Here is a 20,764-nt window from a genome sequence, read left to right on the forward strand (position 1 = left end):
GTTTGGGTAATTAATTAAGAATAAAGTAATGCTTATTATTTATGCGGACAATAATCGGCCCAAAGGAAGTTTATTGTTTGGCCAAATAATAAGCATTGCACACTTTTGTTTATTTCTATTAGTTATGCGGTCAATAATCGGCCCAAAGGAAGGTTATTGTTTGGCCAATTAATAGAAAATATATGCGGTAATAAATAGGTTGCGAAGTTTAAGTCTCCATGTGCGCATTAAGTCGGTCCAAATAAAGGCCTAATGTGTGACAGGAATTTTGACAATATTTGATTACTGCAATGAGAGTATCACTTACAGTTAATTTTTCTATCCAAAGATTGAAAAATTAATGTTGTTCTAGATATCTCAATATAGATTTTCTCATTATTTAACTAATGTTTACTGCATGTTCTTTTTGTTCTAATCCAGAAACTATGGCTTTAGCTACCAATGTTTCTGCACAAATTAGCAGTATTCCTATGCTGAATGGTTCAAACTTTAAAGTTTGGAAGGATATCGTGGAGATTGTCCTCGGTTGTATGGATCTAGATATAGCTCTTCAAGAGGAGAAACTCACTTCCACTCCGAAAAACCTCAATGAGGTTAAAATAAAGAAGTGGGAGAGATCCAATCGAATGAGCATTATGATCATGAAACATTCAATTTCTGAGGCGTTTTGGGGCTCAATTATTGAGGATATAGATGCCAAACAGTTCCTAAAGGATGTTGAAAAATTCTTTACTAAGAATGAAAAGTCGGAGGCAAGTAATCTTTTGAGCAAACTTGTCTCCATAAGGTATAAAGGTAAAGGGAACATAAGGGAGTACATTATGAAAATGTCTCATCTTGCTTCAAAATTGAAAAGCACTAAAGTTAGAGTTGTCTGAAGACTTACTCGTGCATTTCATTTTGATTTCCCTTCCTGCACACTTTGGGCAATTCAAAGTGAGTTATAACACTCTGAAGGACACTTAGTCCTTAAATAAACTTATATCTCACTGTGTGCAAGAAGAAGAGAGGCTACAGCAGGATAAGACTAAAAGTGCTCACATGGCTTCATCTTTTCAGTATAAAAGAAAGCGTGATACTACTGCGGATGTGCCTTCTCAGCAGAAAAAGGCTAAGAAATAGGATCATGTTTCAACCTGTTTCTTCTGTAAGAAGGTGGGACACATGAAGAAGGATTGTACCAAATATGCCACCTGACGTGTAAAGAAGGGTATAATTCTTACTTTCGTTTGTTTTGAGGCTAGTTTAAGTTATGCACCTATTGATACTTGGTGGGTAGATTCTGCTGCTATTACTCATGTAAGTGTTACTATGCAGGGTTGCCTGTGGAGCCGACCGCCAAGTGATGCTGAAAGATACATCTATGTGGTAGACAGCAATATAGTTGCAGTCGAAGCTATAGGAACCTTTAGATTATGTTCCACGAGTGGATTTTACTTGGATTTATTATAGACATTTTATGTACCGTCATTTAGACGGAATTTGGTTTCTGTTTTTCGTTTGGACAAATCAGATTATTATTGTTCGTTCGGAGACAATAAAGTCAGTCTCTTTTATAATTCGAATAATATTTGCTCTGTTCATTTGGTGGATAATCTATATAGGCTGGACTTAAATTCCTATAATAATGAAATACTGCAAATGGGTACAAAACGAAAACAAAATGAGAATTCGGCATCATTATGGCATAAACGCCTAGGTCATATCTCTAAACAGAGAATTCAGAGGCTCGTGTCGGATGGAATTTTTGGACCCCTAAATTTGGCGGACTTTGAAGTCTGCATTGAGTGCATAAAGGGAAAAAGGACAAATGAAAGGAAATTAGGTGCCGAGAGAGCTAAAGATGTCTTAGAACTGATACATACCGATATATGTGGCCCATTCCCTACTGTCTCTTAGAATGGACAACAGTACTTTATTACGTTCATAGATGATTACTCTCATTACGGGTATCTATATTTAATTCATGAAAAGTCCCAAGCCTTGGATGTTTTCAAGTCTTTCAAAGCTGAAGTTGAACTTCAACTTGGAAAGAAAATTAAAGCTGTCAAATCTGATCGTGGTGGTGAATACTACGGAAGATATGACGGTTCAGGTGAGCAACGTCCCGGGCTTTTTGCTCTTTTCCTAGAGGAGTGTGGTATTGTTCCGCAATACACCATGCCAGGCAAACCTAGCATGAATGGTGTTGCAGAGCGAAGGAACCGAACTCTTAAAGACATGGTGAGAAGTATGATTAGTCATTCTTCCTTGCCTGAATCACTCTGGGGAGAAGCCTTAAAGACCGCAGTGTACATCCTTAATAGGGTGCCAAGCAAAGCAGTTAATAAAACCCCATATGAAATTTGGACTGGGAAAAGGCCCAGTATAAAGCATTTGCATATTTGGGGATGTCCAGCTGAGGCGCGACCTTATAGGTCGCATGAAAGAAAATTGGACTCAAGGATAATTAGTTGCTACTTTGTTGGTTACACTGAGCGCTCACGGGGTACAAGTTTTACAATCTTGCATCAAGGTCTATTTTTGAAACGGGAAATGCGAGATTTCTTGAGGATGTTAAGTTTGGGGGGGGAGAAAATATTAGAAATGTTGCTTTTGATGAGGATTCTGTAACTGACAATGATCAGGTCCTTGTGCCTATTGTTGTTCAAGATACAGTTATAGTACAAGAGCAAAATGAGAACCTACTGTAGATCCAGTTACAGTACAAGAGAACAATGAGAATATTGTTGTTGCTCAAGATACTGCTACAGCACAGAAAAATAATGAGAATCCTCCTCAATCCCAACCCATACAGCAAGCTCAACAACCTCAAGAAGTGTCATTAAGGAGATCCAATAGAGAAAGGAGAAAATCCATCTATGGTCTCAAACAAGCTTCCCGTCAATGGTATCACATGTTCATCAAGTCATTACCTCATGGTTTTGAGGTAAATATCATAGATGAGTGTGTATACCGCAAGTTCAGTGGGAGTAAATACATCCTTTTGGTCTTACATGTTGATGACATTCTACTTGCCAGTAGCGATATAGGCTTGTTGCATGAAACTAAGAAATTTCTATCGAACAAATTCGAAATGAAAGATCTTGGTGATGCCTCTTTTGTATTAGGAATCGAGATACTAAGAGATCGCTCTCAAGGTATTCTTAGATTATCACAAAAGAACTATATCGAAAAGATTTTAAGTAGATATGGCATGGAAAGTTATAGACCAATGGACACACCCGTAGCTAAAGGAGACAAGTTCAGTCTCAAGCAATGCCCTAAAAATGATCTTGAGAGGACAGTAATGCATGATAAACCTTATGCATCAGCACTAGAGAGTTTAATGTATGCTCAAGTCTGCACACGTCCCGATATATCATTTTAGTGGGAGTGTTGGGTAGATACTTGAGCAATCTAGGCATGGATGATTGGATAGATGTTAAACGCGTAATGCGTTATTTAAAGAGAACAAAGAATTACATGCTTACTTATCAGAGATCAGAAAATTTGGAGATCATTAGGTACTCTGATTCCGATTTCATGGCATATGGTTGTGAAACTTTATCACTGAGCTTCGTATAGTATATGACATTGAAAGGTCATTAAAGATATTTTGTTACGATAAGTCAGCAGTACTATACTCTAACAACAGTAAGAGCTTGACAAAATCGAAGCATAGAGATATCAAGTTCTTAGTTGTTAAGGAGAAAGATTAAGAAAAACAGATTTCCATAGAACATATAGGAACAGAGTATATGCTAGCAGACTCACTAACCAAGGAATTGATCCCTAAAATCTTTCATGAGCACACTTCTCGGATGGGTGTCAATATTTGTGATGCCTTGGTTTAGTGGGAGTTTATTTTATGCTATATATCCTATGACAGATATTGAATTATTTTCTGCAGAATTAAGTTGATGGTTTATTTCATGTTATATAAAATGTTCATTTTGCAATATTTGTATTGTGTTTGATCTCATTAAAGTTGGACCAGCTGGAAATAGACATGCATGAGATCACTTGGCATGTAATTTTCATATTACTCATCCAAATTTGATCTATATCGTTAAGTATATTAGGATGGTGATTGGCGTGGTTTAGTCGCGACATTAATGTGATAAAAGCTGCGGTAGTTTCATATCTAATGTATGAGACAGACCAGATTGTTAAAGTAATGAGAAAAATAGCATTCAGATGCGCGCATAAAGTTTATAAGGTGTGATTATGTCAAGAAAGAATATATGTATAGCCCAAGTGGGAGATTGTTAGGAAATTATTTTAATTTCCTAATTTGTTTGTAGGCAATACATATATTAATTGTAATCACAAATTATGCTATTTCACTATAAATGACTTATATAATGATGATCTCATTTATTGTTATAAATGCTAATTGAATAAGTCATTATTACTTTTGATTTGGAATTAAATGAGAATAAAACCAAATATTATCTTTTGTTCCTTAGATAATTATCTTTTTTTGGATTTTAGATATATTATCTTTTGGGTTTTAGATACTATTTTATCTGGGCTTAAGGGTTTAATGGGTGCCATGCTCAAATATAAATAGACCTACAGGGTTTCGGTCTCCAATATACTAAAGCCGCCTTTGTTACTCTTTCCCCATCAAAAGAGTTACAGTTCAGCCACCTAGGAATACAGAAGGCTTTGGTTGAGGAAGATCGAAAGAACCACAAGATCCAAATTCTTCCATCAATTTCTGACTCTTATGAGTAAAGGTACGCTTCCGCATTATGTTATATATATTTTTTTGGTGATTCAATATGGATGATGTGGGATAATAAAATTAATTTATTTCAACAATTTAAACAAATTACAAGTTCAATTGAAATGGATAAGACTTTAAGAATAACAACAACATGTGAGCAAATATCAGCATCAAATGAACAAGAGAATATTGTCCGAGACTTCTCAAAAAGATGAGAACTCAATATTGGAGGCACATTTTCCATGTGGAAAAACAGGGCAGTCAATGAAGCTTGAAGCATTAGTGTCCACACACAAGTAAACTTGGTAAAGCTGGCTGTTACCGGATGAGTCTGAATTGCACTCAATGAATGGAGTGAACCCAATTGAATCACTTATTGCATTCTTAATGCTGCTCAAACTGTAGAATCCCCCATCTGGATTTATACCTGTATCTCACCAATTCATGTTTCTCAGTAATTTGGTTAACTTAAATAATTTCTATTAAATTACCAAAAAGTTAAAAAAGTACCTAGGAATTTAAGCTGGTTGTCATGCACTCAAATACTCTAAGGTGAGAAAAATAAGTTGTATCTACTCTACTTTAGATTGATGCAGTTTATCTCAAGTTAAATTACAGTAAACTTCCTTGTGATCAAGGCATTTTATTTATAAAAGGTACATGCCAATCCTTTTTAGATTTAAGTTACTATTATGAAATATCAAAAGTGCATTGAACTGCCTTTTTTTTCACGAAATATTAGAATATTTAATAAAATTTCAAAGTGACTTTTTTTTATAAGATCTCTTCTCTAGGTACCTGAGAATTTCCATGTTATAAACATGGCACTGACTTTTTCCTTAAGCAGGTTAGTAACAATTATTTCCACGGTAGAAGTTTGTGTATACAGTGAATGATAAAATAAGTATCTAAATAGGACACCAAAATTCTTAGGTGTGAAAAATATTTATGCTGTCTGAATGTGATTTACTAGTTTGTATAAGGATATATAGGATATAACTCTATACTAATTTATATTTTTTTGTACCTGCACTGGTAAGAGCTTGGAGGAGGTTAGCTTTTTGTTTAAGGTTAAGAGCTGCTTCAAAATAGTCATGTTGGTTAAGTAGTGACTCTGAGCAAGTTCCATGTTTGTCCCATTCATGGGACCAGAATTGTATTCCATTCCCGCTTGGGCACGCTAGTGTGGGCCATTCCTTTTGCATGGTGCTTATCAAATTTGATACCTGAATGTATGTCATCATAGTCACGAACAGATTAGTGGTAAATTCATCATTAATCTTTATTAATAAGACATAATAGTTGAGGATTTAAAAGAACTGCATCCAAGGATTACTCATCTTATCAGAAACGACATAGCTTTTAGAATTAAAATATAAAATATAATGAGTTTATAATATATCCGTTATTTTATCATTATTTTTAAGTGTTCTCTCTTGATGAATATAATAAAAAAATGAGAGAAAGTGTTTGTCTTGTGAGTGAACAGAAAGGCAAAAGGCAAATACAAGTTTATGATTTATAAATTCGTTTATTTATGTTGAAATGGTCTGGAGAAGAAAAAGTAGAAAAAAAAAATCATAAAACTTTATCCAGATATGTGTTTCGTAAATAGGAATGCAATGAACTCCGTGGGACTAGTATTCCTCATTTCCTCCCCTATCTCCTATTCTAGTTAAGAAAAATAATATCGCTCCTCTTTCCTTTTTTGTCGCAGGTCTCCATTTATAGGTCCCTGTGTAGAGAAGGTGGATATTTTCGGATATCTATGAATATTACCTTTGAATAATATCTGTATTCTTAAAGGTGTGTATGATTCAAGTATTACTTTGTTAATTAGATTTTATTTTTATAAAAATCAAATATATTCAGAAGAAAGGTAGGAATTGAAATAATGGTATTTTAATTCTCTAGAATCAAACTTGCTTGGAAATAACTTTTCAAATTTTGAACTAAATATGAGAATATGATATTTCTATCTTAAAATTTTTAGAAATTATTTATAATTTCCCCAACTAGACAGACCTTTAAATGTGTTTTGGTGATTATTAGTTTAGTAAATTGATGAGCTTGGAATTTTATGAGAATGTTGTATGATCATCAATAAAAATGACAACACTAGAGTCCAGTGAGAATATAGAATCAAACAAAAACAATTACATTACCTGAGATTGCTGAAAGGGGTTGCTAGAATCACAGTTAGATGGGTATGAACCATCATTGTAATTTGGCCAAAGACCATGAATCCCAAAATCTGCATCAGGCTTCCCACTTGTTGGGTAGCAACAGCTCTGCTGTGTGTCGCAGTATGATCCTGGCCACTACAATTGCAAAATCCCAAAAATGTTAACAACTTCAATAATGTAAGTCCCACACATCATCGTAAGAAAACAATTTTTTACTAAAATATTGCTTTGAGCCTCAAAACATAATATAATATGACACAAATTCAACCCATGACATGTTATATTACCTGCTGAACAAAGTAGAAGAAATCAAAATCCTGTGAAGCACATAGAACTAACGTCAAACACTGTAACATCACCACAAGTTTAATCAAAATAGACTCTTTAAACTCCATTGTGGCCTCAATTATTATATTGTTTATACGTATCACAAAGAATCAAATGAAATTGGGGATAGAGAAGGTGGTTTTGATTTTTGAAGTTGATTGTCTGGGTAGAACTATAACTGTGGAGTGGGTTTTAAAGGGGAAATGCAAAGCATGAATTTATAGGCAGAAAAAAGCAAGTTAAATTACTAGTGTTAGTGAGACTAACAAGGAAGAGTATCTGCGCAGTATATATATATATATTTACCAAAGATATGAGACTCGAACCCGCAACCTTTTAATTGAGTATAAAAAGACTATGCCATTTGAGGTATTACTCCTTAGCGTATCTGCGCAGTATATGCTGATCCTTCTAATCAGCCTATGAATTATGATTTGGTTTACGTGTGAAACTGCAGCACATTATTTTTCACATGTCGGCTACTTTTTATTATTATTATTCTATTTTATATATTTTTGTTTGGAGATCACTCAAATAAAGATGTTTATTTTATCTTTTGTTAAAGATATATATTTTTATGTTGTATTTTAATTGGTTTCTGTATAATTTATTTGGTATTACTCGTCACATATTATTAAATTTCTTAAAAAATTTTCTTTCCAAAAACAATAAAAAATATTTAAATTGGATTAAAACCAAAAAGGTAATAAATTAATTATTAATTTTTTTTTCTAAAATCGTTTATATAAAAAAAATATGTCACACTCATCAATCAAAATATATATATATATATATATATATATATATATATATATATATATATATTCTTTTTAAAGTAAAATTTATCATACGAGTTATATCGATAACAAACTCAAACCTCTTAAAATTTTTACAAATAAAAAAATAACTAATTTATATTTGTGTGATATATAAAACAATTACTATATTATTATTATTATATTATTGATTAAAATTCACTAATTTAAATTTGTTTTCATTTTTAATATAAGCATTAGAAATAAATAAAATTTTTATAACTAGATGTAGTGTAACAAAATATATATAATATTAATTAATTTTTAAAATTCTGAAAAAATAGTTTTTTTAATAAAGTGTTATTAGAAAATTAACATTATAAAAGCTAATTTCAACCAATATGATATAATAGGTTATTAAACATATTTAATACAAAACACATTGAATATAAATTTTTGTTGAGTTTAAATTTTAAATAATTTTTAACTGAATTTCGAATATTCTTATTTTATTAAAATATTTTAACATTATCTTTTTCGTATCTTTTTAATTGAGTCTTTGTTTTTTTAAATTATAAATCTTATTTATAATTAAGGGTAATGTTTTAACACCATCAATTAGCCACACATACAAAAATACTGGAACAATTCTATAGTCATAATTAAAATTAATAGTCAAATTAGTTCCTAAAAAATAAGACATTCTTCAAATTTATCCCTGTAAAATTTTTTCAATTAAATTGGTCCTTCAAAGATTATGAATTAATCATATATGTCCTCTAGTTATTTCACTCATTATCTTCGTCAACGATTGATGATGTAAAATGTTAAATGATAGCATACATGACACATAACATGTTCAATTAGACGTTGACTAAATATGTTTACGAAAATCTATCAATTTAGTCACTAAATCATATTAGGAATAGAATTTTTGTAATTGAAAAAAATGACCAAATTAATAAATTTTCATAAACATATTTGATCAATATCCAATTAGACATATCAAGTATTATATATGTTATCAATTAATGTTTTACAACATCAATCTTTGAAAATAACTAGTGTATGTTTCCGTGCTCTGAAGGATAATACATAAAATTATATAAATTTCTTATTAAAAACTTAAACAAAAATAATATAGTAATTATTATTATAAATATTTTATAACTTAAAATATTAAAAATAATTAGTATTTATCTTAACCAATTTGGATTGGTTGAATGATCATTTCATTTGTCTATTTAAGTAAATATTTGAAATTCGAATTTTGCCTTGTGTGTATAACAATTCATTAGTTAGCAGCAGACCATTAATAAATAGAGCATAAATATGTGGTGGATTAGTCTTTGGCCTGTCGAATTAAGAAATCCGTAACCTTCTCATTTTGAGTATATTTATACATAAAAAAATTTTACATAAAGAAAAAAAAAAGAAGAAAAGAAGGGTTGAAATAGCAAGCTGATAAAAATGATGATTCTTATAATTTTGTTTAGCCATCTATATATAGTAGACCAAAATACCATGATTATCTAATGAAATTAATTTGTATATATTGAATTCAATCTAAACAAGTAAAAAATTATTTTATTTTAGTTTAGTCTTTAATTCATATGATTTAAATTTGGCTCAAATATATATAATTTGATTTGATTTAATTATTAGTTAAAAATATTCCGGTTGCTTATGTTATTCATAGATTTATTATTTTAATGACTAATAAATTAATTAAATTAATTAATACACATAATAAATTTGGTTTAATAAATTAAAAAAAATAAATTAAAACAATACTAATAGAACATTTAAAAAAATAAATTAGAAAATACTAATAAATCAAATTGATATAAATTATAATAAATTATGTGATATTTAAATATCTAATCCAATCAATTAATTAATATAGTTAGTTTATCGTAATAACTTGTATTTAATGAGTTAAAAGAAATAAATCGAGAACACTCTCAAAACCATGTCACCTCAACTCCATCATTAAATGCAGAAATTTGATTTTTATATAATAAAATAGATAGATAGATTGTTAATGGAGTGACTGGACAAATATAATTAATTTGTAATTTTTAAATGATTAATTTCATAATTTGATTGAAAAAAATCTTTTAAGGATAAATTTAAAAAATATTTTATCTTTCAAAGACTAATTTGATTATCAACCCGTCATAATTATAATATAACTTTATAAGCAATACACTGAAATTATATATAAGTAATATAATTAAATTTTATTTATATCTATAGTCACATTTCATAAATAATATAATCAAATTATATTTATGTTTATAATTAAAATACGAATAAAAATATAAAAAGTTATTATGATGGTTAATTTTTTCGTTCATAATTTTTTATTATTTTTGTTGTGAAATGTTTAATTATTTTAATAGTTAATTATTTTCTAAAAAAGATAATTGAATAACATAAAATTTTTTTATTAAAATTAATTTATTTAGATATAATTAAATAATAATTAAATAATTATATACGATAAAAAAATTAATATTATTAAATGATTAAACTAAAATTCTTTCAAAATTAAAAATAAAAGTTTTTTAAAAATAAAATTAAAAATTATGCTTTTTTCCTTTTTTTAAATTTATCTATAAATAATTCTATAAATATTTTATGATGAATAAAAATATTAAACTTGTACTGCAATTTATTCTGGTAAAATTTATTTTTATTTTACTAAACATTAAATAAACTATTGAATGGAATTTTGTTTCGTCCATTAGAGAAAAATGATAAACTTCCATACTTCGATTATATTATAGCAATAATTTAGCCCTGTTATTTTTAAAGTCATGATTTCACTTTGATGTTAGGGATTTATGCAGGTTTAGAATTTCCACAAAAATATAGAATTCCATTGCAAGTATAGATCAAACCGGCAATTAACTCCCACGATCAAAGTTTAAAATATAAAAATTTGTCACAATTCAAAACAAGTAAAAACCGAGAGTTTGAAGTCTCAGGTCGTCTCCTTCGGACTATGCAAATTAGATGGCACACTCTTGGTTGTGAAATAAGGGGTTTTCTCAATCAAGGAACGAAAGATTAAAAGAATTAAGAAATAAGAGAACTAAGAAATGATAAAAAAAAAAGATATTAATGTAATTAAAAAGGAAACAAGATCAAAACTTAGTGAAAATACGATAAAAGCATAAAAGAACCTTGACTTGGAAATGAGAATTAAGGAATTCTATCATCGTCATAACCATAACTATGGCAACTATGATGAAGTTAATCTCACTTCGTCAACCCCTAACATCGAGGAGGAAGTCAAACAAGCATAATTGACCTTAATCCATAAGTCCTAGCTAACTTACTAATTAACTTAGTAAAAAGCTAGCGTCAATAGAAACAAGAGCCAACTAATAACCCAAGAATTATCACTAAATGTCGACATTATGTCTCTAGTATCCTAGGAACTCATTTTCCAAGGCAAAATGTGAAAATCTACTTAAAATCCGTAATTGGCATTTTCACAAACACTTGTGGGCAAAATAACAAAATATGGTAAATTGCAAAGAAAAATGAAAACTATAAGCAACTATTCATAATATCAACAATATAAACTCAATCAAGCATATAGAAATCATAAAAGAGCAAATTCATAAACAAAAGATTCAAGAAATCAAATTGCATGTATTAACAAAATAACTTGAAACATAAGACAAAGTAGCAAGAAAAGTGTAATTAAAGAGAAAATTAAAGAGTACTTACAATAAAGATGAGCAAAATCCAAGATCAAAACTGAAAGTATAAAATTCTACAATGAAAATTAAGTAAAACCCTAAGAAAGAATTTTTAAAACTACACTACTACTACTCCTAATGTGTTTTTTTTTTTTTTTTTTATCTAAAAGTGAGCTTCCCCTTGATATATGTTGATGTTCCTTTGATATAGCACTACTCCATGTAGCTTCAGAAATACCAAAAATTGGGCCAAGAAGCCCCAAAATCACAAGCCACGTGCTTCATTAGTGAAGTCACGCACTGGGACTCGTGTGTACACACAGATGTGTACGTACATACATTTGCTGATTTCTGCGCTTGTGCGTACGCGTACGCACACTTGACTGTATGCTTCTCTTTTGTTTTCTTCATGAAATCTCCCATTTTGCATGCTCCCTTCCACTTTTGCCTAGTCATTCTTGCCTAATTGACCTGAAATCACTTAACAAAACATATCATGGCATCGAATGGAATAAAAGTGGAATTAAAATGATCAATTTAAGCACAAAACACATGTTTTCACATTTAGGTTCAAATCAGAGAGAAGTCACAAAAGTATGCTATTTTGGCGATTAAGTGTGAATTTATGTGATGAAATCCGTTCAATTCAAGTAAAAAATTATCATTAAATATGGACTCATCATACTTCATGAATAATAATAATAATAATAAAAATAAAGTATGTCACAATAAAAAAAGAAGTACGTCACCAAATAATTTATCATCCGAATTATATATGAATCAAATCAATAATAGGAGGGCTAATATAAAAAAAATCGATAACAGAACTAGAGACTTACAAAATCTTTTTTAAATTCACAGAAAAAATATTTATATTTGTGTGACATATAAAATAATTACCATATTTTTATTATATTATATATATAGTGGGCAAAAAAAGTCCAACTAATTTAAAGTAATTTTTGTCTGATATTTGATTAAATTATTCTTGTATTTAGTATTTTTTTTTGGGACTTCCTCTTAGTTAAAAGTATAATCATTATAATTTTTTTAATTATTATTGTTAGAAGTGTTCGTAGATCGGATATAACTAAAATTTCGATCTGATCCGCACTAAATTTATCAGATTGAATTCGATATTCGCACTTTTATGTTTAGATCGGATATCAAATATATCCGTAATATAAAAAATATTAAAAAATTTTATTTTTATAAAAAAAGTCAATAATTTTTTTGTTTACTTTTTTAAACATATTTACTTCTATCCGATTAGAGTGTGAAGCAGATTCGATCTAATCCAATTCGATCATCTTACAGATCAAATCATATCCACAAATTATAGATTAGGTACGAATAAACACTGTGAATTTATGGATATGATTCGATGTATGAACACCCCTAACTACTGCTATAGGTTCATTGCTATAAAAGTATGCTTCTTTTTTATTATAAACCATTATTAGATCTTAATTACCATTAAAACAACTTAATTGTTAATAAAGAGATAATAATTATTGGTCTCTGAAATTATGTTCGTATTTTAATCTAATTTCAAAAATTTTGATTTACTCAATTTAGTCTTCTAACTTAATAGTTATGATTTACATTGGTTCCTAATCTTATTTTTGTCACAGTCTCACAAAATCGTTAACGTCATGCTGAGATGGACTAACGACTGCTACGTTGTACGTTCTAGCAAATACTTGATGTGACAATTAAATTTTTTTTGCCTTAATTTTTTTTCTAACAAAACACTTAAAACCCTAATCTGAGTCATGGATAGCTAAGTTAGAAATCAAACTAAATAAATTAAAACTTTAAAAATTAGATTGAAGCTCGAATATAACATCAAAACAAAACTTTAACTTATGTAGTGATTAATTTAAATGAGAATAAAATAAATCAAAATTCAATATAATTTTTATCAACGTTTTTAAATTCAAAATTTTTATACCAAAATTAATTAGGATTTTTCTTTAAATTGAAAATTTAACGAAATAGTAACTTTAATTATCTCAATCAATGCCCCAATCAATTACTAATATGTCTTAAAAAAAAGAAACTGTATATGAGAAGAAATTAATTAATATATCCACTTTAATAAATAGTTATTTGACTAAAATGAAAAAAATTATTTTTTCAGTATCCTAGATATGTGCAATGCGCGAATTGATGACTCAGTACTCGAGATGTGCTCGTCTAATTTAATTTAAATAATTTTAAATTTTAAAATTATAAAAATATTTTATTTAAAATTTAGATGATTATAATAATAATATCTAGAAAACAATAATTTTATTAAATATAGTACTCTTTTAAAATAATCAAATATATGAGTATAAATAATTAAATATAATAATTTGCCAGTATTCATAAATAATCAGTATAATAATACAAGTATATTTAATTAATAACTTAATTTATTTTAATAAAAACAAATATACCTATTTATTATTTATCAAAAAGACTTTATTTTTTAAAAAAAATTAATTTATTTATTATTTATTATTATAATAAAAATTTAAAAATTTTATATATAAATATATAAATACTATTGAAACCTAAAAAAAACAACATATTCTTCAAAAAAAACTTGAATTCATCGAAATAATAATTCAATAAGAAACATATTATTATTATTATTATTATTATTATTATTATTATTATTATTATTATGCACATTCAAAAATTCATAAATAAAATATCTGCAGTGGGATAAGAAGCATCCATGAACCAGCACATATGTCTCTTTTCATTTTTATGTACCCTTCCCCATCCCATTTAGTGTCCCGTGAGTTCTTAACAATCCAATAATCAGTACCAGTTTCATTTGTACTATAACTAACTGCCATAATACCATGATCATAATCATACTCACATGTTCTATTAAAAATATCACTGGAATAAAAAATGACCATGTCTCAAATATTGAGTCACCAAGTACTTAGCTCGTATTCTATTTTTGCATGTATTTCGGATACTGAGACCCCATTTAACACTTCTAACACAGATTGGAGTCGCAGTACCTAAAATATGTTCAATTTTTAAAACTTTCTCAGTAACCAAGATGTGACAAATTATATATTTATGTAATTATGTTGTATTTTATGTATTTTTGTAAATTTTTATTTATTTAGTTTAAATATAAAAACCCATTGATTTAAGAGAATGAAAAATGTATTAATAAATATAAAATTGTTCATGAAATTGAGCATATATATTAGTGACGGTCTTGTATAGTTCTATCTATTTGAGTTAAATCTCAAAATAGTCTATGAACTTACACTCGAGTCTCAAAGTGATTCTTGAAATTAATAATTACTCAAATTCGTCCACAAAATTGCCCTCCGAAATTCATAGTAGTCCCCAAAATAATTTCCATCCATCCTTGTCATTGAAGAGCTGAATTAGACTGAAATGTCGTCGTTTTGTATTTATACAAAAAAAAATCCTTAATCCCCAACACGATGTCTTTTTGTATTTATATAAAAAAAAATATAATCCCCAATTATCTTCACCAATTCTGTTCTTCACACTATTCTTCTTCTTCTTCAACTTCATAGTAGCAACAACAACGACATCATCATAACCAGCAAAAATTACAGAGTTAAGAAAACCAACAATCACAAGAGATCATAAAAAAATCAGCAACAATCAGAAAAGATCAATTAACCTAAATAGCAAACCTCAATCAACCTAAATAGCAACCATCACAAAAAAAAAAAAAAACTAACAATAATTACTGAATAAAAAATAACAAAAAATTCAACCATAGCAGCTACATTAAAACAGGATCAGCAACAACAACAATCACCCAAAACATTAAACAATAATGATTAAATAACTAAAAAAAATAAAAAAAATCACCTTGGCATAGAAAAAAGAAGAAGCATGCAGAGAAACATAGAGAAAAGACAAGAGAAGAGCGCAGACGGCTACAAGTAGAGAGGAACAAAAAGCTGCCGTTATTGTTGACGACGATGGTGCGCTTGAGAGCGATGATGGTGACGACGAAAGAGTGGAGATGGTTAATGGAGCGCTTAAAAACAGTGAAAAAGTGTGAAATCTGCACGGCGTGATTGGAGAGCACCTTGATCTCGTGGTAGTGAAGGAAAGCAGATTGAAAAATGTGAAAGACTAGGTTGGGGCGAACAGCACAGCACCGAGACGGAGGTCGGCAAAAGGTAGCCACAGAGAGAATTGAGGAAAGTTTGTCTCTGCTTTTGTGAGTCAGAGAGTAGTATTGAGTGTTGAGTGTGCGAGAGTAGAATTGGAGAGGGAGACTCAAAAGAATTTTTTTAAGTACAAAACGACGTCGTTTCAATCTTCTCTAATGGTAAGGATGGACGGAAATTATTTTAGGTATTATTATGAGTCTCGAAGGACAATTTTAGAAATAAATATGAATAATTATTAATTTCAAGAATCACTTTGAGACTCGAGTACAAGTCCAAAAATTATTTTAAGATTTAACCCTTTATTTTATTTAAATTTTTTTTATCATTCATATTCAAATTGAAACAATTGAAAAAGAGATGTACCTACTAATCTAATGTTAATTAAATTAGGGATTATTATTATTTGAGGATTATTTTTTGTTTGCCGTGTTCGCTTACTAAGAGAAAGAAGTAATAGAGAAATTAATTTAAATTAATTGGTTGATGAGCTCACTCATTAAATACCGAAAATTTAAAATTAGTTTTTAGTCAGTTGAATTAGAAATATCATAAAAAAAAAAAGTATTGGAAGTTAAATTTATTTAAGACTAAAATAAATAAGTTTATATTGTGTACACATACATTAATAAAATATACTATAATATTTATAATTTTCAAACATATCTTTTAAAAACATATAGTAGTAGAAGTCGTCATTACTATATATATATATATATAATTGAATTATTTGTAATATGTAATATTCGCATTCCTAATGCAGTTATGTGGTAAGATAATCATAAGTCATAACGCTATATCTATTTGAAATTTAAACTGATTAAGAAAACGTTTTTTTTTTTTTGAAAAAAAATTATTTACACAATAATTGGTCTTACTAATTTTATATTGAAAACTTATTTATTTATGGAATCTATCTTGTTCTTTTTTATTTGGCAAGGTATCTAATACGTAATAATGTTTTTTTTTAAATGAATTATACACTTAAAAGCAAATAGTTAGTTATAAGGATTTTTTCATCTCCAAGGTTAAATTTAAACTCTGGATATTTTTATTAAAGGAAAATGTGATGCTCTACCGAACCACGTGCATTAAAAAACAAGAATTGTCTCCTATTTTTAATTCAAAAATATTTGGTAACCAAAGAAAATCAGCCAAAAACAACTATAACTTGTCTTATTTAACATTTATTAATTATTGCGACAATTAATTAATGTTAAATAAGGCAAGTTCTAGCTGTTTTTAATTTTTCTATCAAAACATAAAAAATAAAAGGAAAATTAAAAAGGGAAACTTGCGCTTATCCATTTTAAAAGTTCTAGCTAGGTGTTTTATGGGCAATATCGTTAGACGTTAGTATGGGTCTTTTTCCATGGTTTCACATTAGGGCTTAGGGACCAATAAGATTGCTAGAATGGTGTGTAATAAATTGTGCCGCTTTGTTTTTTGGACAAATGCTAGAAGCTAAGAAGAGGAGGAGGCAACTCTATTCATACGGGAAGGTGACTATGCTTGATCTCAAACGGAACTGTTTGCATTTTTAATCAACTTTCATACTTGATCTGCAAATGTGTTCACACGAAATATTTTATTCAACTTGAAAGTCTCATCTTAGATTAATAAATACCCATAATGATCCTGAAATTCACGTAATTATTTTAAATGGTTTTTAAGATCTAAAATTTTTTATATTGATCTTTTATATAGAACTTTGAATATTACAGTAATTTTTATATCATTTTCAGTACTAAATTCGTCATCAGAGTGTTGATATGACTATTCTTTACAGTTCTAATAGTTAGATGACGTGAATTCATTTTAATTTGGATTCAATTTGATCCTTCTCCCAATTTATAACTCTAATTCCAAAAATACAGAGCATATCTTCTGTGTTTTTATCTTCTTTTTCATATGTTATTTTCTTCTTCATCTTCTTTCCTATCTCTTTCTTTCTTCTTCGATATTGATCTCAACAAAGTCAGAGCCAGATGAAATTGTAAAGAGTTCGTGCAAAACTTTTAGAATCCCGTACTCCTACTCTTCCTATCCTTCCAACCTCATCCTTCTCTTCTCAGATTCGTTAGATGCAGTAGCAGTGCAATCAATCACAATGCAGATTATAGTTTGTGCTTCACCACTTTTGTATATCTGTATCCGAACCTCTCTTCTGTGCTACACTGCTACTGCTTACTGCTCTCGAACTCTATATTTTTCTATTCTTACTTGGTATTAATTTATCTCTATTCTTTTAATTTAAATTTCAACTAGAGTAATGCCGTTTAGAATTTGTTCTTAATTAATATAAATCAATACAATATTTTTATCTAAAGTGATGAATGCAACTCTTTTAAGTTATCTTTTTTCTCACTCAAAAATTTTTTAAGCTGATTTAAAGGCTTCAAATCCTAAAATTTGATCAAACAAAGCTTTAAAGACATGAGGAGCTCGAAAAAAGTTGTTGTTGTGATTATGGTGGGTGGGTGGACCACCAAGGTACTTTGTTTTTTTTTTTTTTTCTGAAGATTTTTGGTATTGATAAAAGTTGAGTCTTTATTGCAGAAGAAGATGAAAAAGAAAGAAAGAGATGAGGAAGAAGTTAAAAAATGCAGAAAAAGATGCTCTGTACTTTTTGAATTAGGATTATAAATTGGGAAACGGACTGAATTGGGCTCAAATTGAAATGAATCTACGTCATTTAGCTGTTGGAACTGTCTAGCGTGATAAAGAAGGACTACATCAATACTCTAATAGCTGACTCAGCACAAAAATAACACAGAAATTACTATAATACCCGAAACTCTATCTAAAAGATCGCTATAAAAAAATTTAAATTTCAAAAACTATTCCAAATAACAACGTCAATGTCAGAAACCATTATAAAAATTTATTTCGTCTTACACACCTACCAAAATAATGAGAAACTTGTTATATATACTATTTTATTAACCTTTTTATATATTTCTAATTCCCCTTCGTTATCATGTATACCAAACATGTCATCCAATTAACCTACAATTTTGACCTTATATTATAGGAAGCTTCTATGGTGGAGAAAGTATCTTTTGGTGTTTGAAGGACCTGGATACTTTTTGAATTGTTGAAAAATTTGGGACTCTATTAAAATTTTGCAATTGAGAATTATTTCTGTTATTCAGCCCTCATACTGAGAACATTCTTTTTCATTGTTGCTTCATGCTCCATCTTGGTCCTCAATACTACCCGTTCTTTCTCCTTCCCTTACCTCAGCCTGATACGCGAAAATTAACTCGCACAACTTCACCGGCAAGTGCACCGGATCGTCCAAGTAATACCTCAGGTGAGTGAGGGTCAATCCCACGAGAATTGTTGGATTGAGCAAGCAATAGTTATCCTGTTGTACTTAGTCAGGCAAATAGAAAAGGAGTTGTTGTTGTTGAATTCGCATAGAACAAGATGAATAAAGAAAGCAGTAAATATTGATAAAGAGATAATGTATGAAAATAGTTAAGACTTCGGAGATGCTCATCTTTCCGCATTAATCCTTCTTACTTACTATTCCAACAATGAGTGATTCATTCCATGGCAAACCATTAGTGATTAAAGTATAATGTCTTAGCGAGTTAATCTCCCCTGACCTTACTAAAACGCCACAGACAAGGTCAATTCTTTCAGATCAGAGGGTGAAGCTCAGAAATCTAGTTTAGCGTCACAAAAATCCTAAGTACCCAAAGCTAACCAAATTATATGTCACATATCTAATTAGCCCAGATAATTGGCGATTTAGGAGGAGTACTTTCAAGTTGTAGCCCAAGCGAGATAACTCTGTCGAGAATCACAAGTGCTTATGTAGAATAAGAGGTCATACTGTCGTTCCACCCCAGATTCATAAGATTAAGAACGAAAACAACACCTTAGAATAATCAAACATTAATTGAAATAGAAGAGTAATAGTATTAATCCATAGAAACAAGTAGAGCTCCTAACCTTAATCAGGAAGTTTAATTACTCATGCTTTACAAAAGTAAAAGAAGATCTGAAAATAATGTTCCATGATCAAAATCCTCCTCATAACCTTAAGTGATCTCCTTTTTAAATAGTAAATACTAATCTTAAAAAATGTTATTTTAAATTTAAAAGTTACAAAGATAAGTGATAAGCTAAGGAGTGCCAAAATCCACTTTGGGCCCACTTTGGTTATGTGTTTCGGTCAAGCCTAGCGTTCAACTTGGGATATAAGCGTTGAACGCCCATTAGAGGGGTGAGCTTGCTATCTTCTAATCCCTGTCTGGCGTTGAACGTCAGTTTTGGGCGTTCAACGCTGGAGCCTGGTCCTTCTTGGGCGTTAAATGCCAGAAGAGAAGTATAGCCTATCATATATTGATGGAAAGCTCTAGAAGTTAGCTTTCCAACGCCATTGAGACCGCATCAATTGGACCTCTATATCTCAAGATATACTCGTTGGAATAAACGGAGGTCAGGATTGACAGCATCTACTATCCTTTCTTCATCTCTGAACAAGATTCTGCCAAATTTGTCCAAAAATCATCTAAAATCATAGAAATAACATAAAAACTCAACGTAGCATCCAAAAGGTGAATTTTGCACTAAACATACTAAAACTTAATAAAATATAACAAAAAATACTATAAAAATACTGTGAAAAAGGGTACAAAATGCTCACTTATCACAACACCAACCTTAAACTGTAGTTTGTCTTCAAGTAACCAAAAACAAGATAGTACTAAATGGAAGAGAAAAATACATCAGGTCTTAGAGTTGTCAATGAAGCTCAGTTCCTATTATTGAATGGGGCTATTAGCTTCCTTATTTCTGAACAGCCTTGGCATCTCACTTTCTTTTGAAACTCAGAAATATTAGCATCCCTTGGAACTAGAATCCGGATGATATTATT

General features: G+C 29.5%; 1 protein-coding gene across 1 annotated transcript; it reads right to left on the minus strand.

The window, feature by feature from the left end:
- Positions 1 to 4,779: 4,779 nt before the first annotated feature.
- Positions 4,780 to 7,613, minus strand: LOC112750373 (ribonuclease 1). The gene is made up of 4 exons (XM_025799078.3): positions 7,188 to 7,613; positions 6,880 to 7,035; positions 5,742 to 5,940; positions 4,780 to 5,141 (listed from the first exon to the last, which is right to left on the minus strand). The coding sequence occupies exons 1-4, from the start codon at positions 7,293 to 7,295 to the stop codon at positions 4,918 to 4,920; spliced, it is 687 nt and encodes a 228-aa protein (XP_025654863.1). The 5' UTR covers positions 7,296 to 7,613; the 3' UTR covers positions 4,780 to 4,917.
- Between the last annotated feature and the right edge of the window lie 13,151 nt (positions 7,614 to 20,764).

The sequence above is a fragment of the Arachis hypogaea genome, chromosome 15 (assembly GCF_003086295.3).
Source record: "Arachis hypogaea cultivar Tifrunner chromosome 15, arahy.Tifrunner.gnm2.J5K5, whole genome shotgun sequence".
NCBI classification, from domain to species: Eukaryota; Viridiplantae; Streptophyta; class Magnoliopsida; order Fabales; family Fabaceae; genus Arachis; species Arachis hypogaea.